The sequence below is a fragment of the Oenanthe melanoleuca genome, chromosome 7, assembly GCF_029582105.1.
Source record: "Oenanthe melanoleuca isolate GR-GAL-2019-014 chromosome 7, OMel1.0, whole genome shotgun sequence".
NCBI classification, from domain to species: Eukaryota; Metazoa; Chordata; class Aves; order Passeriformes; family Muscicapidae; genus Oenanthe; species Oenanthe melanoleuca.
In genome coordinates, this window is record NC_079341.1 from 4,764,890 (window position 1) to 4,792,114 (window position 27,225).

Below are 27,225 nucleotides of genomic sequence, written 5' to 3' on the forward strand. Positions count from 1 at the left end.
AATAGAATGTATTCTCACACCTTGCCTGACAGCAAACTCCCATCAGAGCAACCAGCATTTCCCCTGGTGCTGCATCTGGTACATTGCCCTGAACTCACTAACAATTCCCCCAAACAAATAGGAAGTTAATTGCATTTTCAGGCACTTTAGACAGCAAAAGGCAAAAGTCTCCAAGGGAGTTCATTATGAAACAGAGTAAAACAACAGCACTCACCTTTCCTTCCAACAGCTCCAGGGCTGAAATACAGAACATCCTGTCTTTGCTTCACAATATGGATTTCAGCATCAACTCCCACCTCCTGAAGAAGGACCTGACTCCCTGAGCTACAGAAAGCCCAAAACAGAAAGACAGAGATCTCAGAGTAAACACACAGGGAGTGCAGCCCAATGTAGGTATTCCCATTTCCACCTTGGTGCTGCAATTGATATCACCTCTCTGTGACTTTAGCCCAACAAAAGGAACATATTCCACTTGAGAAGTGACAGAATGAAGTACTTCAATGATCTGGATGTACAACACACTTCCATTATGTTGGTTTAAAGGCATAAAGGTTTGCACTGGTCAGAACTGTATCCTCATCAATTAAACCAATAAAAACCAGGCAAGCCCCAAGCAAGCTGCCCCAGTGTCAGTGAGCAGCAGGGCTGACAGGACATGGCTGCCAACCAACACCTTTCTCAATACTGAATTTCTGGGCCCTTGGGAAAGCTGAAGCTTCATCACTGTTCATTCCCCTCAACATGAATTCTTCTGCAGGAGAGGAGCATCCACACCCTGCCCAGGAGCTGTGCACCCACCACCCCCTGCACGAAAATCCTTCTTCAAATATCCAACCTAATCCTCTCCTGACACAGCTGCACGCCACAGGGACACATCTCTGCATCACCTGGAATGACTTTCTCCCTAACATGTTCCCAGAGATGTTTTGGGACACATCCAAGCTTGCCAGGCAGATAAACCTGTGCTGTCCTGTCCCAGCACAGGAATTGAAATAAGGACCTGCTATCCTCCTCCTCCTCTGTACCTGTTCCATCTTCTCATCCAATTTTTGTTTTTCATCCCTGAAATCCTTTCTTCCTTTAAAATATATATTTGATGGTGGCTTTCAGGATTTTTTTTTTTTATTGCAAATCACAGGTGATCATAGAAATTATTAGATCATCCCCAGTTCTTTCTTGCAATGAAAGTTCTCACGGGTGTAGTGATGCATGAAAATTAGTTTAGACTATTTCCATCCAAGTTACACCTCCAGGATTCATTTTACTGATTCAACCTCCAACTAGTCCCTTGCTCAAGGTCATGGGCTGCAGCAAAGAAGAGATCTGAGCATGACCCTACATGAAAGTACACCTTTAGCCACTCTCCATCTCTCTTCTTGGTATGCATTTCTTTGGGAAGTTTACCTTCCTTAAAACACATTAATTGAAAATGCAAGTGCCTGGATATCCTGCCAGATTTATATTTTGGATATCCAGGCCTTCAGGCTTTTAACTTCTAAGTACAAAATATTCTAGAATTGTCCATGAGGCAGAAACATGGGCCCCATCAAAAGCCTTGCACTTACTAGCACAAAACTTCAGGAGTCTGGAGAGTAAATAGGAGAGGGATTGCTAGACAAGGGAGGAACAATCAGTGCTTCAGGATTTTTCTGTGGAAAATCTCAGTCATATAGACTCAGGGAAATCATCAAGTTTGAAGAGTTAGAAGCTGTTTTGCTGTCATGGAAAAAGCCTTGTGAAAAAAACACAAAAGCCATCTTCTCCTGAAAGCTGTGTCTCTTGGAGAGCATGGAGAGCAGGGACATCCAACAGGAGACTGAGGGGTAGAAAGATAAACAAGGGACAGGATGGCAGGCAAACAAGGTGAAAACAGAAGAGCCTCCATTTGCCTCATGGCCACTTTACAATAATAAATACATTACAAGGGGAAACTTTCAGTGTGGGAAGACAACATCCAGCTGATCTCCATTCTATTAGGGCAGGAAATTCTATTCTATTAGGAGAGGAAAAAGAAGATCAAAGAAAAAGATTAAAGGAAGCAGTTTCCAGTGTTAAACACAGTCTTAATGTGGTGGAAAAGAGAAGAACAGCTGAAAGACACTCAGGGTCAGGTCAGGGAGAGATGCCTTGGCTGAAGGTACTGCAGTGTTTTCTGTATTTGTCTGCTTTATTTTTAAACACCCAGGGCCTTTACTTGAGCAACACTTCCTTGAACAAAAAGGAAGCAGAGGAGGAGAGGAGGGCTCTAAAGAGAGAGGCAAATGGGGTTGGAAAAATATGATCTCCCCAGCCATGAAAGTCAAAATTACCGTTTGAAATTGAATCCTCCTGGAGTACTACAGAGGCATGGGGGAAAAGGGGAAGGGAGGGAAGGAAGGAAAGATTTATTACTCAAGCAGAACTAGAATTCTGATTAGAAAAAGGACCATTCAATCCATATCCAAACTTCAGATCAACAGCAGATCTGAAACTGGGCTTGTTATATTTCCCTCTCCTTTGCATGCATAAAAAAGACAGGGGAGGTGCACTTGTTTTAAAGGGGAAAAAAGTCCCTTGATCTCATGAAGCCCTGAACTCTTATATTCCATTTATAGCTCTAGCTAGAATGACATCCCCCTTGATTATCAGGCTGTCCAATCCAGCTGCATGTGTCAGGACTGTATGAGGCACTAAGTGAAATATATATATGCCCTTACAGGGTTTAGCACATCGGGTCCAGGCTGTAGCTCATTCCTCCAGGGTGCAGGCTGTAGCTCATTCTGACCACTCTCCTCTCCTAGGAATCACCCATTAAGTGGCTTTTTTTTGGTTGGGATTTTTAACAAAAAAAAAAAACAACATTTTTAGGGCACTTTTACTTCCCAGTTGAAGCAGCACAAGATGGCACCAAAGAAGGACGTAAAGAAACCAGCAGCAGCCGCAGCACCAGCGCCTGCACCAGCACCTGCACCTGCACCAGCCAAGCCCAAAGAGCCTGCCATCGACCTCAAGAGCATCAAGGTAAAGGGGTGAGCGTGTGCTGGTGTGGGGAAAGGCAGCAGAGCCCTGCCTGAGAGCTGCAGTGGAGCCTGGAGGGTGCTTGGTTCCGCTCCGGGCACGGCGAGGAATGAATGGGAAACCTCAGCTGGTGGATTTGCTGACCTGCTGAGCTTTGGGCCATTTTAGTAGCTGCAGGGTGTGAGGCATGCTGCATGGTTTAACACGGGAGTGAAGCCTGGGGATGTCCAAAATATGCTGGAGTGTGCACCTCAGAGCTTTGGGACCAGTCTCACCTCTTCTGCAAAGATAAATTTAAAAGAAACACACAACAAACCCCAAAAAGCCCTAAAGTAGGTACATGAGGACAGGAAAGGGTTTACTGAAACTTGAAATACAATGTTTCCCCATAGCTCTGTACAAAAAGCAATCTTTCATAGTTTAAAATTATTTTCCAAATTTTTGAACCACCTGATGACCTTTTGGTCATGTGCTTTGAGATCAATGTGACTTATCTTTAAAAGAAACAAAACAAACCAGTTTAAAACAGAGAGATTTTGCAGATTTGCCTATTTTCTTTTCATTGTACAGCAAACATTGGTAAGACCATGAGCAAGAAAGCCATGGATGGAAGCATTTCAAGTGATTTCCTCTCGTCCTTATACATTTGCTCAGAATTTATAATTTGCTGCAAATTGAAAGCAACAAAGAGAAAGAGTCTTTTGGAGGTTTCCCCTTGACTGCACTGCCATTTGTTTTCATAATGTCTTTAGATTTTTCATGTCAACCAACATCACTAACTGTTGCCCTGACCCTCTGAAGAAAACTCCTCCATTTTGGGAGATTCTTTACTCAGGGAAAAGGAGAGGGAGGCTGAGCAGTTCAGAGATGAAGAGACAGACTAGTTTCTCTGAGTGGGACTATAAATAGTTATTCTGCACCTACCTGGTAAGCTGATTGGTCCCAGGAACAATTTGCTAAATTCTACATAAAGAATCATGCCTATTATGGGTAAAAGAAGGACAAATACTACTAATAGGACCTACACATGATTAATTGTATTTCACATACCTTAATACATATAGTTCTGAGAGGTAAAGCCATTTAAACTTCTCCAAGTTTACTTTATTTTCCCAGTCTGTAGTCAGTATTTTTCTAAAAAGTATGCATCTTCTCATAAGATTAAAGCTGAAGCCATTGACAAGAAGAGAAAAAAAAAAAAAAAAAAAAAAAAAAAAAGACATTTTGAAATACTTAGAAATTTGAAGAGTGCATGGAAAACCCTCTAGTTCTGAGCATACTGTCTGAAAATTAGATTAGGCCTCACATTGCACTAGATGATGGGAACCAAGCTAAATAACTTAATATGATTTGATAGCTTTCTATGTCCAGTTAATCAGGAGAAAATAGAATTTTGAACTCCATTGAACCTAGCTAATCTATCTTTACATAAATAATAATATATTACCAGCTAAAAAATGTCAGATTGCACTCTGAGGCATCTTTGCAGTTCACTCAAAGGAAATAGCAGCAAGAAATACACACTGGTAGAACAGAGAGAACCCTCCAGGTTCTGTCATATTCACACTGATAAAAGAAGGGAGACTTTCTTTTGAAAGATATCAGACGAAATATTTTCTTCCAGGTCTCAACCAGCCACCATGGGTTTTTACCCCTTTTCACATTTTGAGAGTTCAGGCAGTGAAGGGAAACAATTTCAGGTTATAAGTAACTTGTCTAGGATGTGTGGCAGAGAAAGGAATCAAAGTTTTCTGTGTGTTAGCCCAGTCCCTCAGTTATTTCTCAGTCCTTCCATTCAATCACCAAATTCTCAGCATGATAAAAGCTACAGCACCATTTCCAGCAAAACTTTGGAGGCAGGGAGTGCTTAAAACTAAGGTTTCAACTGGGACTCAGTGAACAATCCTGACCTGGAGCTCTTGGCAGTGATTTACCAGACATGGAGACAAAAGCTACACCACTTTAAACAAGGGGATCACTTTAAACAAGATCACTGGGCTGTCCTGCACTCCTCAGGGAATCAGCAGCTTGCTGCTCAGGAGAGGTGACTGGGAATGGCAGGCTACAGTGCCTGGATGATTTGGGAGCCACACAGCAGGTGAACACACAGAAAGGCTTTGCTAGCTTTGTAAGGACACATCCAAGCCCCTTGTCACAGCTGGGGTGGGGAGGGGTAGAGTTGCCCAACCAGGGCTTACAGCAGCCAAATTTGTGCATTTCCTTCTCAGCTGGCATCAGAATTCAGAGCAGTCTCCAAAACAAACATGGTGGTTTACAAACAGGAGTAGTGATTCTCTTGGAGGTACCTCCCCACCCAAGTGCCCTTCTTGGCCCATCTTCAGGGAATCTGGTTTTCTGGACTTTTTGGAGCACACATTTCGCAGCTTTGGTGCTTTTTTTTCTCCTTCTTTAAGAGGACTCAAGATGGGTTTTTCTATCACTATCAGGAGTTGTGATAAAATTGTGACAGTCCATTGACTCTTTTCTGTTCTTCATCAATCTCTTGAAATTAACCCAATAAGAGCTAATATTTGGTGATATGCTAGTGCCAGCAGCAGCCAATATAAGATGTTCTAGTTCTGAGCAACATCTATTGACTATAAAACTGAGCAATAGGGATACCCAACTGGTACACTCAAATCTCTAACTCTGCCCTTTTTTAGCTTACACTGGGCTGTAAAACAACCATTGGAAGAGAGTGAAGGCAGGGACAAAGGACTTGCTTTTAAATGGAAATGTAAAGACCTATTTCCCTCTACTCAAGGAACAGCATAAAAACTCCACCTGCTTTGCACAAGCCTCACCTGACAAAATGTATATTTCCAATTTTCCTTACTCCTAACATGTCTTGGATTTACATAGGCACAAAAGTTAAAGATTAAATATAACAAGAAGAGAACAGGGCAGTGGATGCAGCTGAGAGCCACCACTAGGAGCCAACCATGATTAAAATCAAAATGACCATATAGATAATTTTCTTAAGAGACCCTAGGAATTCTGCAATTAAAACTGTGGCCCAGTACACTCCTACAAACACAGCTTATCTGTTTTATCAGACAAGCTTGAGTGAGAAGAAATGTTTAACTCATGAAAAACACTGGGTCTTGTGTCTGCAACAACTGGGATGAAACATGAATGATGCAGATGTCTCATGCCTGGTTTTGCAACTGAGGCAGTGGGAAATGGATAAACTCCCCATTGCACAAATCTGTATCACTTAGTCCCTATTATCAACAAGAAAAGTATGTTTGTTTTCTAGTGGAAATATAAGGGTCCCTCCCAGCACGTGGAAGCAGCCCCTGGACAGAGTCCAGGCTCATAAAACCAACTGGGATGTTTTGGGATGCAAGTGCTGAAGATGCTGTGAGTGTCTCACAGGTTTCTGCTCTGCAGCTGGTGATCTGAATGTCTGGTGCCCTGATCTGGTCTCACACCATGTCCTTTACTTCAAGGATACAGCTGAGTATCTTCCCTTGAGTAGGAACAGAGCTTGGGCAAGTGTCCACAGTGGAAGTGTGGCTCAGGGGTGCACAAGGCTCCCTGTGCTGGTGTTTCCAGGACTGAAATCCCAGGATATCAATTATTCCATGCCCAACTGCAGATAAGCCACCCAAATGTTTAGAAGAAAAGCAATTAAAAGCTACCAGCTAGTAAAGACTTGCTAAAATCTTGTGTAAGTGTGTGATGCATGATGATGATGCCTGTTGCATGGAAGCAAGCCAGGAGTGTTTTAACCCTGATTGTTTTTAACTGCAGAGCTCTTAAGGCAGTAAAAATGTTTCTCCACGTGTCCTTATTTCTTGTTACATTCCCTACTTGAGTAGGTCATCTGAACAGACATTGCTTTGGATGTAACCAGAGGGAGAGAACTCGCTAGAATGCACTGACAGAAAGCAAGCAGCACTGCAAATGTCAGCTGAAGCAAACCCCACATGAAGCCACGGAGTGAGAGCAGGAATGGCAAGAGCAGCTTTGCTCAGAAGTGCTAAGGGCTTTCTGAGGAAATGGCAGGTTTCTACTTGAAGCTTTTGGCTCAGGTCTTCAAGTTATGCCTGATCTATCTCCAGCTGTGGCTGCAGAAGGATTCTCCAGGATGGGTGACCTGTTGGACAAAGCCACCAGTCCCAAGTGTCCCTACAGGTAGGAAGGGGACAAGTGTCAAAACCCACAGCTTAGTTCTCTTTACAAAGCTTTCAGAAGAATTTTGCCTCCTTTTCTTCCTAAACTGCTGCTAAGCAAGGAGCCCATCAAAAGTAGAGACTACCCACATATATTAATAAAAACTTTCCCTTAATGTTGCTAACTGGAAAAATTGGAAAATATTGATTCTTTTTTTGTCTTTTAAACAAGATGCATTCTTAGTAATTCACAGGTTTAGCAGCATTTTAAGAAGAATGCCTATAGCCTTGGGAGGCTCTGGTGAATAACAAAGTTTGGTAGAAACAGTAGAAAGCAAATTACACAAAATGTAATATTTTGAGAACTCACAGGGTAACTCCAAGTGTTAACAGGAGCTATGTGGCAGAGCCTTAGTCCCATCAAAAACTACCCCACAATATTTCTAAAATACAGTTTTAAGCCCCTTGAGAGCACAGAGACGTTGTAACAGATAGTAACAAGATATCTGAGTTAATCTTACATAAGGCAAGAAGAAGGTGACAAATTTAGCCAATGACAAGCAGAGAAAGAAGCTGTCTGTAAGGAGATACGAAATAAGCAACCTGGAAAACTGCCCTTGTTTCACTAAGGCTTTATTACATCTTATACCCACTGCCAAGAAGCACTTTCAACTGGCTGGTTTACCACAGGGCACTTAAATGTCAAGCAGTGAGTGTTTAAATTACATTAATACTCTACCAGTGCCACTGGGAGGCATGTTAAAACCAGAAATCCCTCCAAAAGCAGGGCTCCAGAGCCTCCCCTCTTGTGCATCCCCCTGATTACACACAATAAAGCACAAAAGCAATTAGAAATGGGAGATGTTTACAAATGAAAAGAGCTGAAGGCGCTTTCTCCCCGGAGCTAATGGAATGTGTTTGAAGGGATACGATCAGGAGTGCAGCGACAGCACATATCACACCCAGACATTTCAGAAGGGCACAGTCATTAAACGTCAAGGCTCAGCCTTGAGTTTTTGCACAGCTGCAAAGTAACTGCGAAGTTTCAAGTTTGAAAAAAAAACCATGAACTGGAAAGTTACACAAAATGCTTAGGAAAAAAAGTCAAATTAATCTGCAGCCAAGTCATTTGAACAAAGATATTTCTGAACTATTCTTTCAAACCTCATAGCATCTCACAAATGCAATTTTCTCTCTTGTATTAATGGGAGTTGTTTTTATTCATTCTTCAGTTGTATTTCTAGGCAACTCTGTCCTCAAAACAGACCTCAGTTTCTCAAGAGCTTTCCTTCTAATGTTTCTCTGTCTCATATGGCAGGAAGCTAAATCCATCACATTAAATCCATCACGTTAATTGTTACTTAAATGAGAATTTAAGATTGCACAAGTTACAGAACTGAGGTGAGGGATAGGAAAAGGACACCCTGCTTTTCAGAGGGGTCTGGAAGCTGTGGAATCCTGCACTGAGAGATCTCTGCTAGAAAAGATGTGCAGCTGTATTAATCAAGTGAGCAGGTATAAAAACTACTGTAGGCACAATCCTATCTTAACTTAGTTTAAAAAAAAATCCAAAAAATCCCTCTAGTTCTGAATAAAAGGCTAAATATACTATGAGTATCCAAGGAGAATCTCAAATTTTCTCCTCTCTGATTTTCCAAGATATCTTATATCTTAGTCTCTTTTAAAGAGACACTACCTTGAGATAGCTGGTGATTCTCTAATAAACTCCCAAGATGATTCACTTCTTGCCATTCATCCAAGAGATAACAAGCAGCTGGAGCAGCTCCATGCTTTAACCCCCAGCAGCACCTTTTCCCAGGGCTTTTCATCCTGCCCAGACCTTTCCTGAGTTTCAGTGAGCACAAGGAGCTGCCCCTCAGCACAGCTGTACTCAGTCCCAGTGCCCAGCAGCCTAAAAAGGTGAGTGCAGCACCACACTGCAAAGCTTGGGGCCCTAAGGCAGATAAACCAGTTTTTGTGGGAAATCAGGAATTTTGTTGACAATTTGGATATAAGGATTTGTGTGGATTTGGTCTCCATTTAGCTGGTGATAAAGAGTTGCATACAACCCATTTAACTGGGACCTGCTCAAAATGCCTGTGGCAACAGAATTACAAGAAGGTAATCACAAACAATGTAAGGAATAAAATGAACAAATAGAAAAACCCAAACTCAAAACACACCACCTTTTTTTTTTTTTTTTTTGTGCAGAGAGCCTTCTGGATAATAACTGCCCATAAATAGGAGCTATATGAATTTAGGGAAATCCAAGTCATTCTGGTCTTCCCCCATGTGTTGCAGTTGCTTCAACCTTTCATTCTCTTGTTACTAGGGGTGGGGCATTCAGTTTTTGTTAAACTGAGCTCCCTGAAATATCAAAATCATCCCTAAAGCCTCAAGACTCAGTGTCCTCTGACAATGCAGAGAACACTGCCAGGATTAGAACAAAGACCAGATCACTGCAAAATCCTTCTTTGTCCCTTTTGAATTTTCTGAAAATCTCCTTTTAGAATTGGAAATCTCGCCTTTAATTTCTTTTAAGGAGTATTTGAAATATTTTTCCTCTCAGCCATTTTGTAGCAGCCCTTGTTGAAAGCAAGTACATTTTAACCCTCCCAACAGATCTATTACCTTAGAGCAGGGTGATTCTTAATTTAAGTGATTGCAACATGCCCTTGCTAGAAAATTCCTCCCCAGTAAAACTCTGCCTAGTTGGATTTTATTCAAGGATCAGTATTAAAATGAAGGACTGATATGGTGCACTAGTTTTTCCTCATCTGAACTCTGAGCCAAACTCTCACATGGTCAAAAGACAATCAGCTTATATGTAGCCCCCTCTGAGCTGATAATATTTGATAGCCCATTTAAGTCAGATGGCTAATCCAGGTATCTGTTTTCTATGCCCAAGACAATTATTTTATGCTTGGCATCTTTTCAAATTAGCTTTGTTCTAGTCAAACATAGAACCTACCTGTTTTTCCTAAAAAAAAAAAAAAAAAAAATTAAGTCTGTTTTCAGAGGAACCTTTCCCAGTTACCAGCACTGGAGAGCAAGACACTGAGGGCAGAAATAAAATTCCACAAAAATCAACATACTACATTGACCCAGACACCATTTCAGTGGATCTTTTTCTCATTCTCAGTATACTTCCAGAAATTAAAAAAAAAAATGCAAAAATTTGTTTGAGCAGAGCATCTTCCAGCTAAAATGGCAAGCTCAGAAGAATCTTTGCAGTTGCATCTTTTTTTTTTTTTTTTTAATAGGAGGTAGGAGTTTAGTATCTCTAATCCACTTAATCTGATTGTTCAGTTTGGAAACAACAGTGAAATGAAGTCTGAATTTGATTCTTTCATTCAGAGTATTCAACATACTGAAAAGACACAATCATAAAGGTTATGGTTGTATCTTTTCAGGGTACTCTCTTCAGGTATATTTTCAGGGATTCTCTTCAGGGTAACTAAGCAAGCTACAAGAGAATGTTTTTCTCACTAATCACATCTCATCATTAGAAAACCAGGAGCAGTGACTGCTTAGCAGAAACAACCCAAAGAAATTAAAAATGGGTATTTGAGTTCAAAACTGGAAGTCTGTTGTTGTCACACAGCTATTCCCACCCTGGCAAAAGGGAAAGGAGGATGCTTAGAGCAAGGTTTGCCAATCCTTTCACACATCTTAACATCCATTCAGATATTTGACCTGGTCTTGGGGGATGCTGCAGGGTGGGCCTTGGTCTTTGCTACTGAAGAAGCTGCAGCCTCTACATCCTGCTCACTATCTGTAGGCCCACCATGACCCCCTGCAACCCAAAAATCAAGTACCCCTTGCTTTTTCCCCACCATGAACAGTCATCCTTCCAGTTCACACAGGCTTTGGGGGTCCTGAGCTTCTATCACAGCTTCTCCTTTGTCTCAGCCTCACAAATGCCTGAGCAGCACCCTGTACACACCTGAGAGCTCTAAACCCAGCACCCTGGTTACTATGAATACAGATTTCCCACTGCCCTGCAGGGCACATCTACACATCAGCCACTAACTTAATATAATCTGTTCCAAAACACACAGATAATTTTTCCCTTCACAATGTTAAAAATTTGGAAAATGTGATGAAGAGCTTCACAGCAGGAAACCACCTTTGTTGACAGATAACTTTTCTGCTCAGTGTCAACAGACCAGACAGGCAGCAGTACCACTCATCTAATGCTGGGCACGTGTGAGGGGTTGAGCAAAGCCCATTCAGCTCCATCTCCCACATCCTGCAAGGTGGCAGACACGTGGCACTCCTCACCCTCCATGCTCCTTGCTCACTGACCCTGCAGCTTATCAGAGACATGGAATCCTTCCCTATAAGGAAGCCTTGGTAGGTCTGGACAAGGAATATCTCCTCCTGATGGTACGGACCCAGAAAGTGCTGACATGAATCAAACTTGTCACTGCCTGCCCCTCTTCAGCCTCCTAAAAATAACCATCATAAGATGCCCATCAAGACCTGGAGCCTCCTGTCACTTTGCCCTAAGAAAGCTAAAGAACTCGCCAAGGGGAGGGACCTCTTCCTCCTGACACCTAATCCTGGCAATGCCGTCAGCGCTGCGGGATAAATAAGGGGAAGGAAGGCAAGGAGAGCAGGACCACTCTCAAGAACCTCTCAGCTAATCCTTCCTGCCTGCCTGCTGCTCTGCACTTCCAGCTCAACCATGGTGGGTGCCCTGGAAAGAGAAGAGTTAGAAGCCAGCCAGGGTTTTTTACATCAGTAAATCAAGCTTCTTGCCCAGGTTAGGTCTTGGGGGGTGGGGGAAGGACTGTCCACAAGACAGTTTAGGTTTGCTTGGTTTTCCTGTTTAAACCTAAAGGGCTGTGAAAGTTTTCCTGTTAGCCTTCAGTTCTGAGCCAGGCAACAGTAGTGGGGCAGCTCCCATAGCTTCCAACAGAAGGGTTAAGATTTCCTAAGCTTTTTTTAATCGAATGCAACCAGCTAAAGTGGTGAGGAAAGGTGGTATTCTTATATAAGCAAATATCATAGATTAGTACTTTATGAAACAATGTACCATCAAAAACTAATTTGAGTCATAAAGGGATTAATTTAATTTCTATGTTAATGGAAAAACAGCTTGTTTAGAAATATTACTTCAAATTATAAAACTAAAATGGATCTATGCTAAAACAGTGTATGGACCTGATGGTAATTAATTACTTCTTTTTCAGTTAAGAGACTTTCCATTTTTGTTGCTTCTTGCCACAGCTCTGACTTTCTCTGTGATGTAGATTTTAATGAAAACTTCAAGAATAGACTTGCTGGTGCATTTTTATGCAGGAAGTTGCTAGATTAGGTTGCTATGGCCTAACTATGTTAGGCAAGACAGAGGTGGAAACACTCAGGTACTTTGTGCTATTTACTTTCTCTCAGTGCATTTTCAGCAGTACTAGTTCTGTTTTTTCTCTCTTTTCTCCCCATCTGCAGTCCTTCTCTGCTGATGAAATCAATGGTAAGTGAAACCAAAGTTAAACTTTAACGGGGTGGGGCAGGAGGGGGAACAAAATTGTTACCAAATGCTAAATACTCACTAGCCTTAAGAGCTCTTTTGCTATCTGCATCACTTCTGCACATCTGACAGGCCACTTGTTTGCTCTTCTGGAAGATGACTCATGGATTGAGCTGGATGCTTTAGAAAACAGGCAGGTTGTCCCCCAGCCCCCCTTCCTAAGCTATTTTTTGTGATTGATTTCCTTCCAACAGATCGAGTTCTCCAAGGAGCAGCAGGATGGTAAGTTACAAGAGAGCTGATGCATTTTACGTGTATGTGGGTTCAAAAAAAAGAGCTACAGGCTCAAAAATTAACTTCATGAAACAGTGAGCTAAGACTTCATCTGGTATAAATCTCCACACTCTTGCCTTCAGAGCAGTGATGACTTATGCTGAACAAGAAGGTGACCATAGATCTACATGTGATCTGGATGTTTGCTTTCATGCTATCTGAAATGAGAAGTTTATACCATGGTACCAAGAGGAAATGCACTGTCTCTACCTGCTGAACATTCTTCACTTGTGCTCCTGTTCTGGCTCTTCACAAGGATGCTGAAAATAACTCTTGAACTTGACAGTCCCAGGGGAAATAGGCAGAAGGAGGATAACAGAAGGAGGAAGAGGGCTGAAAATTTAACTTAGCTGCAGTGACTTTGCATTCTCCCAAAACAGAAGATGCAAGAGTTCTACATGCCTGGAGGTGTTGTGGAAGGGGAGGAACCAAGGCTCTTTTAGTGCAAAAACACTCTTTAAGCATGGAAATAGCCAGCAAATAAGTGACTTGTGTAAAATGCTGCTTATACAATGGTCTGGATATGCTGCAATTCTTGAGCATCTTGCTGTATTATTTGATTCACAAGCAACTTGCAGCTTCCAAGTTTTTTTGTTTCAGTCTTCTAGAAAGAGACAAAAATCTGACATGAACAATAGTACTCACTGAAGCTCTGGAAATCTTATTGTAAGTGTTTCAAATTAGCCTAAGATATGTATAAAGTAATATTTTAAAATGTCAAAAAATCAGTAGCACATATAGTGGACTGAAGAAAGTGTTTTAAAAGGAAGATAGAAGGATTCCCTAGAAATTCAGAGGGAGTGGAATAGCTAGAAACAGGTCTTGAGAGAGCCCTAAACTTTGTGAAGATGAGCCTACTCTTGGTAACACCATCAAAGCAATAAGGAGAGGTACAGTGCAGCAAGTGGGACTAGTAACAATTCTCTTCTTGCAGTCCAAACTCTCTTGGTCACAAGAGAAGTCATTTGGAATCTTCCTTACTTCTTAATTCAGAAAATTTTACAGAAGGATTGGGCAGGTTTATGGGAAAATGTCCTTAATTCAAAGCTGCTGGCATGTGTAATGAAGCAAAATATTTCTTTCAGCTTCCCTGTGTATTTCAGATCATCCAGCTGCTGTAGTGTTACAGTGGCTGAACCAAGCAGCAGAGCAATTACAAACTACTTGAGAGAGGGAGAATTTCCCACCCTCAGTAACTATTTCCATCCACACAGGCTGATGCACCAGCAGCTGGGTAGTACCATCCTCAGACACACTTTAAACATGCCTGCTCCAGCAGAGGTATAAACTAGGACTGGCCATTAAAAAAAATTAAAAATAAAAACCCACAGCAAAGAAAATATATTGCAGCGAAATTCATGCCTGAGAGACAAAAATATATCACTTTTCTCCAAGCTGGGGAGCTATGTTCAGAGCCCAGTGAACATAAAACTTCATGGGGTTTACAAGATGGAGAAACTCTCCTGATGGCTTTGCTATTAGCACACTGGCCTTGTTTTATACCTCACTGTAGTTAAATGTCATTGATTTAGCAGATGAAAGATCAGATCATAGAGTATAAATCAGCTGCATCCATCTCAGCTGCTGGAGCTGATATCAGGAAACTACACAGTCCAGAAGGCCATCATTTCATACCCTGCAATAAAAGCTGGAAGGAAAGGGTTATAGGTGTCCCAGATGAGACAGTAAGAGGATTAGTCTCAGATGTATTAGATTAAAGCCTAGCAGGCTGGCACTGTGTATCAGCACTTTTACTGGGTGCCTGCAACAACTCCACCAAGGTGGTACAAGGAAGACTAGAGCAAAAACATAAATACCTCTCCATCACATCCCCAGCAGAAGATGAATGAAGACATGATCCAAAATGTGGCTTCTTACTCCTAAACCTGCCCAAGGCAGAATGAACACTACACAGTCTGTGAGACACAAAGCCTGTGTGGCTGCTGGATGAGAATCATGGCCAAGGGAAAGACATTTTACTTGGTTTGCTTGGAATTAAACCACAGCACCATCAGACACTGCAGTGCAGAAGAGATCAACAGCACAGACCAAGATGCACGAGGCATATGGGGTTCAAAGACAGCTTTTTAGCCACACAATTGATCTTTGTCCCCTCCTCTTTTTTTAAAGCCACATTTCTTTATTCAAATACTCTAAAAAGCCAAGAAATACAGTAATATGATTGACATGGAATGTCACAGCACAAGATGAAGGCTGGCAATGCAATGAAGGCAGCTACCTGTGCTGATTTTTGTAGGAGAAATGCCTGTACAAGAAGGCCTTGTCCAACAAGGGGAAAGAAGTGAGCACTGATCACTTGGCAGCACTGAAAGAAGTCTCAAAGTGAACACACTGGAAATGCACAGGAAAAAGCACCACATCAGTACTTCCACTGGAAAAGTGGAATACTCATGCATCTCTAAGAAGCAGGGACAAACTACAAAGAACAGAAAAAAAAAGAGGGAACAAACATGTTCAGAAATCCTATTGTAAGGCAATTTTAAGGGAAAACAAGAGTAAAAGCATTTGAAATCCACCTTCAAGTTTCCTACTAGCACTGTGCTGTTGAGATGCTGGGATTGCAGGCAGAAGCCACTGAAGCAGGCAAAGGTTTTGCACTGCTAGGCACCTGACAGTCCCAGTTCTCTGGAGAGATAAGGTGTAGTGGACAACAACATTCCACCATCTGCTGCTACATTCTGTGAAGAAACCTGTTCTTGAATGACAGTGTTGGTAGAGAACTTATATTTTCCTGTGCTTGAAATAACTACAGGGTCAATCACAAAGCTATTGATGGCTATTAGAGCCAGGAAAGATACGAAAGGTAGATATAAAAGTTTAAAAATAGTGAAACTGAAATGTCAGAGGGGAGGAGCTTTTCTTGGGACTGTGGGTCCAAGATTCCCCTGGAGTCAGTGGAACAGAGCCAGGAGACAACAGGCTCACATCTTTGTCAATAGGGAGCTGCCTGGCTCAGTGTTGCTTTTCTCTTGCAGACTTCAAGGAGGCTTTCCTCCTCTTTGACAGGACTGGTGATGCCAAGATCACCCTCAGCCAGGTTGGCGACATCATCCGGGCACTGGGGCAGAACCCGACCAATGCAGAGATCAACAAAATCCTGGGGAACCCCAGCAAGGAGGGTGAGTGCCCTACAGCCTTTGGGGCTGTTCTGAGATGGGGGAACAGGAATTAGACAGCACCTACAGTCACAGCAGCAGAGAGGGGAGCTTTTGTTCTGATGCAAGAAGAACTGTGCAACAACACGTGGTATTTCACTCATTCCTTGGGAAGAGAATGGAGGGGGAATAGAGGGAAACCCTCTGCTTAAGGCACAGGGAGTTCTCTCTAGGGACTGTTTTGGTGTCAGCTCAGTGTAGGTACAACACACACTCACTGCTGCTCACAGTCCATCAGTGTCTCAGCCTCTGCTTGGAGAGCTGTGAGTACATTTCTAACAACCCATACTCAGCTCTTCAGGTCCTTCCAGTGCAAGAACTGCATAAACCAATACACACCCTGGGACTGGAAACACACTTGTATATTTTAGCTGACTGGAATTGGTCTTACCAAAGCTCCTACAAACCTGGGCACACTGAAGCATGTGTTGGCCATTTATTACTGCAGACATTTTTTATTCCCTCTTCCTCCCTTTTAGAGATAAAAAGAAAGGATAAATACTATAGTCCCCTCATTTTAACAAGGACCTAGAAGCAGGTGATCCCTGATTTCAGTCATGCAGAACCATATTAAGACAGGCTAAATTACATACACATCCTCTGGCCTGACAACTCTGAGGAACAATTAAGAAAACTTTGGCACCATCATGAAGCATTTGAGGACTAACACAGAGTTGAGATCATACCAGGACTTTCAGTGATTCCAACAATAACTGACAGTGACTTTGATGCATCTGCACAGTAAAATAGGTTTTGTAACAACTGTATAATGAAAAATATCTGTCCATCTATTTCCATCTATTATATTTTGTTGCTGCCCAGAAGAAGCCTGGCAATGGAAAGACCCAGGAGGGAAGAAGAAAGAATAAAAAAGATTCATTTGGCAGCCTTGCTCAAAAAAACCCCAAAACAAAAGAAAATGAGCAACACTTGGGGAAGTTCTCACTGAAGACTACAACTTTTGGCTCATGAGAGGAAAGGGGTTAGATGGACTAAGCTCAGGAGGTCTTAAACCTCCATTGTGGATATGCCCAAATTTACTATTGGCAACACACCACACTGTACTTTCCTAGTTTTAATTAGTTTATTCTTTTGCTAATAGGCTCTGCCACCACATCAAAGAGCCCCTGAAGAGGTCAGTAACACATGAGCAACCCCAGCAGCTTGTCTAAGTCAGCACATCCCACCCTGGTTACCTTTTCCCCATTGCTAGGGCTCAAGATTTTTGTTTGACTGTATTCTGCAGTTCCCAAATCACTCCCCAAAACTTTTCAAAGATTAACCCAAGCAGCAAATTTCATTTCTGAAAGAAAAATATAGCATGCACACAAGCATATAAAGCTATGCGAGAAGGATCCTTGATGTGAAAAATCAGATGTATGTGAAAACTAACTCATAGGATAAAAGAATCCAGATTCTGCAAAGGAACTGTCAACTTCTGAGACAAAGACTAAAGGCAAGAAAGAGCTGTGCAAAGGAGACAGGGGAGGCTCTTCCACATTTGAGGGCAAATATGCCTAAGGAATACACATACAAATATCTAGCATGTAACAACTAGGGTTTGTTGTTTGGTTTTTTTTTTCCAGAGATGAATGCCAAGAAGATTACTTTTGAGGAGTTCCTGCCCATGCTGCAAGCAGCTGCCAACAACAAGGAGCAGGGCACCTTTGAGGACTTTGTGGAAGGTCTGCGTGTGTTTGACAAGGAAGGCAATGGCACGGTCATGGGGGCTGAGCTCCGCCACGTGCTGGCCACTCTGGGTAAGGGACACCCCTCTCTGCCAGCCCTCCCTAAACTGCTGCTCTTTGCAGGCATGAGACACCTAGGTCAAACAGTTTGAAGTCAGGCAAGACTCTGGGTTTCCTAACTGTGAATCCACAAAGAAAGCAGTCAGAGCTTTGGGGTTCCTACTAGAGACCAAAGACATCTATGACATCTAAGTTCACACAAGATATTAAGAGTGACTGTTATTTGATGAATAGAGAGCAAAGTCTGTACATCTCACTGACACTACACAAATGGACAAAAGTAGAGGATTTGCTGCACAGAAATTTCTTTACTCTGTAGGAATGACTAGAATCCCTATGCACCTCTGATCCCAGAATCCCTACGTGTCTCTGTCTTCTAAAGAAAGTTAAAATTCATTAAGCTCATGTCATATATAGGTATTTTTTTACTAACTCCGAAAATAAGGAAAGCCTGTGTAAAAGCAGTAGGTTTCAGCCTCAGCTCTGTGTGGAAGATTGAGACAAGTTCTCTCCACTCTCAGGTGAGAAGATGACAGAAGAAGAAGTAGATGAACTCATGAAAGGCCAGGAGGACTCAAATGGCTGCATCAACTACGAGGGTAGGTGCAAGGGTTCAGCACCCACCCTACATTTCTCCCCTCTTACAGTCCCATCACAGTGGGGTTTTAGCTTCTCAGGCAATCAGACAAAGCTCCAGCTGAGTTAGGTCAAAGGACTTACGTGTGAAAACATGGCAATATGCTTATCCTGCAGTCCCACCATGCAAAAGACTCCACTCAACCACAGCAGAGGCTGTTTTGACCAACACCAAACCTCTAGACTCTTTCTGTAAAGCAGTTGCAGTGATTCTATCCAATAGCTACTGTCCTATCACACTTAAGCAAGAAGAGAGCTTAATTGGTACAACATTAAACACTTAAAACTTTCTATCACTGTATCAGATCAAATCCTAGCAGGTACTTATTTTAATGCCATCAGCTCATGAACAGCTGTTAATTTTAGAGTTATTTCCCAAGTTATTTCCCAAATGTTATATAACATTTGCTGCTCCTTCTAACTAGCATATCTATATTTTTCCACAGCATTTGTAAAGCACATCCTGTCTGTCTAAGAGGAATTCCCCAGGTACCAAATGGTATGTATGTTCTTCTCATTTGCACAATTAACTTCATGTGCTTGCTATCCATAAAGGTTTCTATATGGATAGAATGGATATCCATAAAGGCTTCAATATGGCCAATACAGGCTACAACACCATGACACCAACATTTCCCCAACAATTTGAAAATAATAAAATGAGACTGTTGTCCAAAAGCAAAGACAGCAGAAGTGCAGGTTCCTGACTCTTGTTCACAGCCCTGTAACTCATTGGTGTTTAGTAAATTTTTCAAACACAATTCAAATTGACAGTCTGAGACATTTATCCTAGAAGAACAACTGATTTTTTTTAAAAATTCAAATCAAAGCAACGGTTTCCAATAATTTGTAGATTTCTGTAGAGTGGCCTGAATATTCATGTGAGCTACTGAGAACAGGTCTTCAACCAAAATAATCACCTGAAGAATATTGTCACAGTCATTATCAGTAGCCAAAAGAGGGCTTCAAAGGTACCAAATTATTTAGCACTTCCTCACAAGTTGGGGAAAATAAAACAAGAACACCCCAACCTCCACCCCTTAAACCTACTATTTTGTGCAGAGGAAGAAAAAAAATCACAAAAAAACAACCCCCAAAACAGCAGCTGCCTTTAAAATACAAATAAACTATTGTGGGCTTGTGTGAACTGCCAGTTGTTCTATCCAAGGAGATACACATTCCCAGCTGTATGAAACAAACACCTCAAAACAGAAATCAAGGGCTCACTTTGTCATTTTGCAAGTGTTTCTTCAGCCAACATTGACTTCAAATAAAACTCTCCCATTCCTTCCCAGAACGAGCCAAAATTAGAAAGACCAGATGGCCCTGGAGATATGCCTGAAATTCTTGCTCAGTCTGTCAACATGGAAACTGCAGAGAACTGGATGATATGACTCCAACCCCACCATTTTTTACCAGCACATCCATGGGTATCACCTTTGGGTCACTACGCTTTCATTAAAAAAACCTGAGCACTGAATAAACTCTACCATCCAGGGTCCATCCCTCCCAGTCATCTCTTTCCATGTTATTTGCATTGAAACAATGTAATTCCTTGGAAAAATAAAGCATCCATAAATCCTTGTGGTCACTTTGTGGCTATGAAGTCTTTTTTTTCCCCCCATCTGTTCAAACCCACTCAAAGCAGCATCCAGCAGTTATTTCATTTTCCCTGTATATTGCATGCCACAAAATAAAGTTTTATAAAAAATATAAATGTGGACATTTCCAGTAGGTCATTTCACTTGATCTTCATGAAAAATTCTTTGTTTGGGGTCTGGGAGGAGGAGTAATTAATTAGGGCACTATCACCAACACCAGCAGTTACAACATTTTTGGGAGAAGAAGACCTGGTATCTGTTGTCAGAACAGCTCCAAAGGTGGTGGCAAGATTGAGAACCAGGAAGGGTGTGCTCCAGGGGACTGTTCAGAGCCACTTTTCACAGCAAAATCTCTGTACTGCTGCAAGAGCAGGTAAACAGCCCTCTTAGGAAAGAATCCTACCTGCTGCCTGCCTTTACAGCTTTATGGACTGCTAGGAATGTGAAGTTCTTCACCTCTGCTGCTCTTAGGCTTTTACTTCATCAGGTTATTTTAAATAAGCAAAGCAGCTAAGAGTAGAAAAGGTTATTTATTACAAAGCACATCTTATTACAAAGCACATCAGTCTCAAAGGTATGCAGACAAGCAATGGTAAAGCAGTAGCAAAGCAATGGCAAATGAAGTGGCAATAAGCAAATGGCTAAAAGCTAGAATAGCTAAAAGCAGCAACTCTCCCCAATACAAACTCTTATATAGGATTTTTCCAACAAGCTAAGACACAAACTCAGACCACCACTCTTTAACTTATTAGAATTCCAGTTTATTAGCATGCCAAGTTATGTATAAGACTACTCACACAAGCTGTTTTGTTCTATTTGAAAAATGTAAGCAATATTCTTACTATAGCTCTATTACGACTAAGTCCTGTCTACAACTGTGAGCCTAGAGCTTCTTGCTGAAAATATCAGTGTGTTTTTAACTTTCACTAGAACTTGAACAACTACTGTGGAATCTAGACCTTTTGCTTACTAAAAGAATAAGAGCTCACCCTAAAATTTACTAACTTACTTTTACTTAAAGGTCTATTTTATATATGAGTGGATTAATATACTTCAATGCATCCAAAAGGCTTTAATTGAATCCCTACACTCTAATTTCTCTCTCTGAAAAAATCAGAGAGACCCCTAACTCACTAAGTCCAGCATAGAAACAGCAATTAGAAGTTACAGCCACCCTGAAATGCTCTCTAACTGGGAACAGGCACAGCACCAGGCAAGAAGAGGCCAACTACCCCTTCTGCAGCAACAGTGGGAATAGCCACTGCTCAGAGAAGTATTGTCACATCCCTGCCCTTAAATGTCTCTCCTCTCTCTTCCTTAAGTGTTCATGAAACTGCCTTCATCCCCATGTGGGTATCAGCCTGTTCTATAAAAATCTCACCTTGCCTTACGGGGCTGCTATGCACGAAATGACCATAATTCAAGTGCCAACAGGTGCAGAGGGGGTGGCTGGCACCAGAATAAACCACAGCAATTCAAACAACAGCTGCCTCTTCTCTGAGGCTTCCCAAAGAATCTCCCATTTAAACCCTCCCCATGCTACTGCACAGGGCCAAATGAACCTGTGAATTATACCCTGCCCAGAGACTTATGCCAGCAGTTACTTACAAAGGCTTGCAGCTGCTACACTCAAAATGCAAGAAATCCAGGTAGAAGAAAGAAGTAAAAAGGAGTTATTAAATTTCTTCCTAAAAGGGCAATTAAAGAAAGTGCAGGATACATAAGCAGACCCAAAACATTGCTATACATTCTACTGTCCCTCAACATCCTGCCTATACACCCATGCTCCAGGCAGCTTCTCTTTCCAAGAAACTGTGGGTCTCAGTTGATGGGAAAGCAAAAAACTGAAAACCAAATCAAAATTTCATTATATATATATATATAAATTCATACACATATGTGTGTGTATGTATACGTATATGTATATGTATATGTATATGTATATGTATATCTATATCTATATCTATATCTATATCTATATCTATATCTATATCTATATCTATATCTATATCTATATCTATATCTATATCATCTATATCTATAATCTATATCTATATCTATCTATATCATCTATATCTATATCTAATCTATATGTTGTCTTTTTCACACTGCCTTGTCAACCTTGCACTGGCTTACAGTCACAGAATCTGCCTAGTCCAAGGTTGCACACATCCCTAAAGGAAAGGCTGAATTTTTCATCATTTTTTTGGAAATTGTAAGTTTTACTAACTTCTAAAATATTTGGGACCCAAGCAACTAACAAAAAGTCAGATGACTTCTCATCACTGTAGAAGCAGACAGATTTTTAAGCTTGCTAGTTTTTAAAAACTTACATTCAAATTTTTGTTTAAAAAGCCAGATTAGAAGACATAACAAGGCTGACAGTATTTCTTTGGATCCCAAATGCAAGGAATCAAGGTAACACTAATTACACTACTCTCACTCTTCAAAAACTAAAGTATACATAATTGTTGCAGGCAAAACAGATAAAAAGAAAGAGAACATTTCTTTCCTATTAAATGGAGGTCAAGCCTCAGAGTATTTCATAGAGTTGTACAGGGAGTGGATTTTTATGCTAGCCAAAGGTTTTAGTAATTGTAAAAAATTTTCACCCTAAATTGAGGCAAATAAAAATGTTCACATTCCCATTAGATCTTAAATAACTTAGTCACTTATACTTTATATGCTACTAGCCTCTTTCAGCTAGTGACAGCTTCAACATAAACCCTTTTATTTATCCATTTGAAAATGAAGAAACAAGATGATTTGGAAACCTGCATACTCTGCACAACCAACCCCTCCAAGAGTGACTGGAAGAAGACCCCAGCAGCTGAGGAAGAAAAGCCAGCCTGCATCTGTTCAGGCTCTGAACAGAAAAAGCAGTTCTCAGCCTCTGCCATCTGACACCTCTTACCATCACTACATTTGCTTTGTATTTTAAATAGAACATAGTTAATGAACATTCTTTCCACTTCTCCACCCAACTGATAATTTAACTCCTTGGGACCAAGGCTAAATTCCCAGAGGAAGGTCAAGCTGTGAATCACCAGTCTTTGGTGATTTTTTTTCTCTACAAGGCCTTTTAAGAGTAAATTGTCCAATTAAGAAAAGCCACTAAAATTATTTTTACTTTTAACCTAATAACCAACCAACCGTGGCCCACAATGTGGAATTTTCTATCCAATTAAACAAGATCACCTACACTCATTAAAAAAACTTGAAAAGGAAAGATAAATCTCAGCCCTAAAACTTCCATCTTGCTTTATATATATAACTATATTCTAAACCTTTAAATTCTAAGTTTTCCACCATGTGATATTACATACCTCTATTCAAACTACACACCCGTGATCCCAGTTCTATTATTCAATTTTGGCAGCCTTTTCCACAGCCTCAAGTCAAATGCAGTGTTCTCCTGGGGGTTAGTGCTTGTCAGCACAGAAAGTCCAAAATTTTCAGTTTCTAGGGTTCCAATAGCAAGAAGCCCCTCGAAGAAGGGGATTTATATGCACAGAGCAGAATGGTTTTCAGACAGCAGGGAACTGCAAGAGGAGCAATGTCCCTCAATCTAGCACTGTTCAAGAGTCCAGATCTCTGTCTAGGAAAAGGCAGAGGCTGTTTCCTACAACTCAGAGTGCTTTTCTCTAAAAGAAAATCCCACCCAAAAGTTGTATCCTAGACCCAAAAGTGTCAACTATGTTATCAACTGAAAGATCTCTTACATGCAGGAGCTGAGAATCAGACACACTTAAAAGGAACAACTGTTTCTGCACTCTATCAATATCCTTCCTAGTCTTGGGCTGTATTTTAATTTATTTTAGAAGAGTGGTTTCCAGATGGAGCTCTGTGCAGACACAGACACATGGACAGAAAGGAGCATTTATCTAGGAAAACACACAGCAGGTCAGGTGTGCCTGATGTGTCAAGAATCTGCACTAGAGTGTTGAACTCAGTGAGCTGCACCCAGTGCCCCAAACTCATTTGTACTGTTCAGACATATCTCCTCAAAACCCTCTCTGTGTGGCTCTTTTTCTCATTTCCAGGAGCTGCTAGACACAGGTAATTTCTCCCTCCCACCTAGAGACCAAGAAACTGAGGAAGCACAACAGGCTATAATATCACCTGTGTCCTTCACACAGACCTGCTAGCCCTGATCCTCATGGTGTGAGTGCAAACCCAGGAGAAGAAAGCTGAGCAAAGACATCCTCTTTCTGGCAGGCAAACTTGACTGTTCACATCACTAAGACCTCTCAGCCTTCCTATCTGTCTTCTTTACACCAGTACTGAGGTATTTTTAAAAAGCCACAGTACACACAACACTCCTACCTGAACAAAATCCACAAATGTAACCTTCCCAGTGCAGTAAACATGCTTAAATAGCAAAATATTTTTCTTTTTCACATAGCTTCTCTCTTATGGCACTGCATACCATTATTACAAAAACAAGGGTTCCACTTCAGCATGTTTTCAACCAAATCTCAGACTCTAAACACAACACTTTTAAGCCTGCTGAGTTGTCCCAGTTTTGCTTGCAGGTCTCTAGAAGTGAGTGGAGCTTAAAGCCAAGTGTGTGTTACCAGGTTACTATTCTATATCACTCAAATTACTCAGGGGGAAAAAAAAGTGAACATGTGCCATTTTGTTCTGTTTCTTCCTCAGAGAAATTCAAATGACCAGCACTCTGGACTCTGTGTTTAAACCATCCTCTCTTTTCATACTTTTGTTATGATTTACTGTAGCTTGTTAATTTTTCATCCTACTGCTAGTTTTTATCTCAATCCATAGTCTCTACCTTGGTTCCTCTCTCACCAGAGGGGGCAGGGAGAGGAGAGCAGCTTATTTGGAATTTAATTCCCAGCTGGTTTTAAACCATCACACAAGTACCATCTTATTGTCAATGCAATCTTTCCACAGATTTAAATCTACTCCCTTCTTATGCCGGGGGGCTGACTTTTACAGGGATACAAGGAAGTGTTCAGACATTTAACAGAGAAAAGACACTTAGTAGCCTGTTCTTTCTCATTTAATTTATAACAAAAAATGCAATTTCATTTACGCAGGCACTTACATTTACTTTAAAATGAAGTATCAAATGTTGCTGAAAATATCAAATTTCACACACGTCTACCTTCTAGAACAATTGGCACAGTGCATATCAGACCATGGTTTATTAGAGCATTAAACTGAATTTTCCATTTGCAGATATCAAAATCTATGGTTTGGGAGGATGGTATAGATTAGTTCATAAACTATCATTTCTCCACCAATGGAGCAATAATGGGTAGCAGCACTCCTAAATCAAACTGTTTGTTGTAAAAGAAAGGCTATTGCCAGCCCTCTGGAAAGGCCTTCCACTAAGAAATGAATGAGGCAGATTGATAAAAGCCATAAAAAACATCCATGTATTTCCTCAGCAGCACGAAAAGTATTTCAAGAGGGATTATTCACACAGGAAAAAAGAAAGAAATGATAATAGTTATTTGTGATTATACTTTTAAACAGAAAAATTCACTTTCACCACATCTCCTTAATTTATATGCATCATTTATTTTGTTGGAGAGTACAGTCTAATGCTGGGTGAAAGGCATTTAGGCACAGAGAAATGTCACAGGATAAATTGTGGCTGGTGGCTGCAAGCAATCCAGCTTGTGCTCAACCTCACAAACATCCTTTGAAGCTCACTTGGCCTCTTCATGGGCTTGTGAGTAAAACTGATCAATGAGGAGCACATTACAAGAGGGACCAGGATAGAGAGACAGCACAAATTCTGGAGAAAGCCAATGCTAAAAGCATTTTCCTTCTCACCTTTTTCCTTCTCCATTGTCTGCTAGGCAGCAAGAGGGACTGACTGTTGTGCCTCTAGCATACATCAGAGGATGTGGGTTGGAACAATTTCCAACCTCTTTTGATCTTATCTAGAAGGACAGAGCTATGTAGCACAGATCATGATTTTCCATGAAGGCAGATCCTTAAGAAAACCAAAAGTGAGGAGGAGTGCCTGACATGCTTCTACCTCACCACACTGGAGATTGTTTATCCAGGGCTCTGCTATAAGAACCAAGAAATCACAAGTAAACCCCATGCACTACAGGGAATGAGAAGAGTAAAGGTCTCTCTCATGGTTGCCATGAGATTTGTGAAGCAGGCTTGGATGTGAAAATGTGAAGAAACAAAATTAGGGAAGAAAAGGTCTCATGCACTTAATCACATTTTGAAGGTTTTGGTCTTGAAACTTGACTCACATTTCATGCAGATTTGCAGTTGGCAGCCACAGAATGCTTGCACTTAAGGGAAGTCCTTGTGATATAACACATTAAAAAAAGAGCTTTTCATGATAGAAGTATTACTTAACTCAAAGCCCTTCTGGAACTGTCATAGTTGTATGAGCCTCTTTAAAAAATCTCAGGAGCATGGCAATGCTTAACTTTTCATAGCTGGATATAAAGGAAGAGAAGATAATGAAGAAACCCTGTAGTCAGGTATACCTTGTAGGAAGGTCAGTACAACACAGAGCTCTCCACCTCAAAAAGTGTAACTTTATTATCACAGAAAACCCCATTGGATGTCTCCTTCAGTCACATCCTGTGCACACAGTGCATGACAATAATTGTCTCTGCCCACAGCTACGGTGAGGATGCTGGTATTTAATTTCATACAGCCTAAATAATTAGAATTAGTATAATATACCCCTCATCCATCCTGCAGAACATGAAGTATGTCTGGGGGTGATTTTATGACGACACTTTACTCCCTAAACATCTGCTTTATGCCCAGAAATGCCTGCGGTATCTTTAAGATGAACCGAGGGGCGAGGCTGGAGCCTGGGAACACCGGGAGCGGGCTCTGTTCAATCTCTCGCTCTCCAGTGTGCTCCGGACAGCCTGGAGCAGGCTGCAGCGCTCCTTTTGTTGGTTTTTTTCCCTTCCCTTCCCCTAACCTGGAGGTTGTACTTGAAATCCTCTTGGCGACTTCTTTTTCCCCTCTAACATTTTTCAGCTTGCCTTTTTTTTTTAATTTTTTTTTTTTTTTTTTTTTTCCTGCCCGTCCGGTGAGCCGGGGATCGCCCTGAACCCCAGACCTCGGAGGAGCTGAAGCAACACGAGAAGGGACATTAAAGGGACATTAAAACACCAACTCCTG

At 41.3% G+C, this 27,225-nt stretch overlaps 1 protein-coding gene across 3 annotated transcripts; it reads left to right on the top strand.

The window, feature by feature from the left end:
• The first annotated feature begins 2,651 nt into the window (after positions 1 to 2,651).
• MYL1 (myosin light chain 1) lies at positions 2,652 to 20,075 on the top strand. 3 transcript variants are annotated; one of them, XM_056496392.1, is made up of 7 exons: positions 2,652 to 3,000; positions 12,846 to 12,873; positions 15,921 to 16,064; positions 17,687 to 17,860; positions 18,370 to 18,447; positions 18,931 to 18,983; positions 19,780 to 20,075. In XM_056496392.1, the coding sequence occupies exons 1-6, from the start codon at positions 2,881 to 2,883 to the stop codon at positions 18,957 to 18,959; spliced, it is 573 nt and encodes a 190-aa protein (XP_056352367.1). In that variant the 5' UTR covers positions 2,652 to 2,880; the 3' UTR covers positions 18,960 to 18,983; positions 19,780 to 20,075. The 3 variants fall into 3 exon arrangements, with proteins under 3 accessions (XP_056352367.1, XP_056352369.1, XP_056352368.1); XM_056496394.1 differs by lacking the exons at positions 2,652 to 3,000; positions 12,846 to 12,873 and adding exons at positions 11,691 to 11,808; positions 12,570 to 12,594; XM_056496393.1 differs by lacking the exon at positions 2,652 to 3,000 and adding an exon at positions 12,570 to 12,594.
• The last annotated feature ends 7,150 nt before the right edge of the window (positions 20,076 to 27,225 follow it).

Excerpts from the sequence above, each read along its gene's own strand:
- MYL1 (XM_056496392.1), top strand. The coding sequence starts at position 2,881 with ATGGCACCAAAGAAGGACGTAAAGAAACCAGCAGCAGCCGCAGCACCA. Across the intron at positions 3,001-12,845 it reads TCGACCTCAAGAGCATCAAG|ATCGAGTTCTCCAAGGAGCA; the intron begins GTAAAGGGGTGA and ends TCCTTCCAACAG. Across the intron at positions 12,874-15,920 it reads CTCCAAGGAGCAGCAGGATG|ACTTCAAGGAGGCTTTCCTC; the intron begins GTAAGTTACAAG and ends TTTCTCTTGCAG.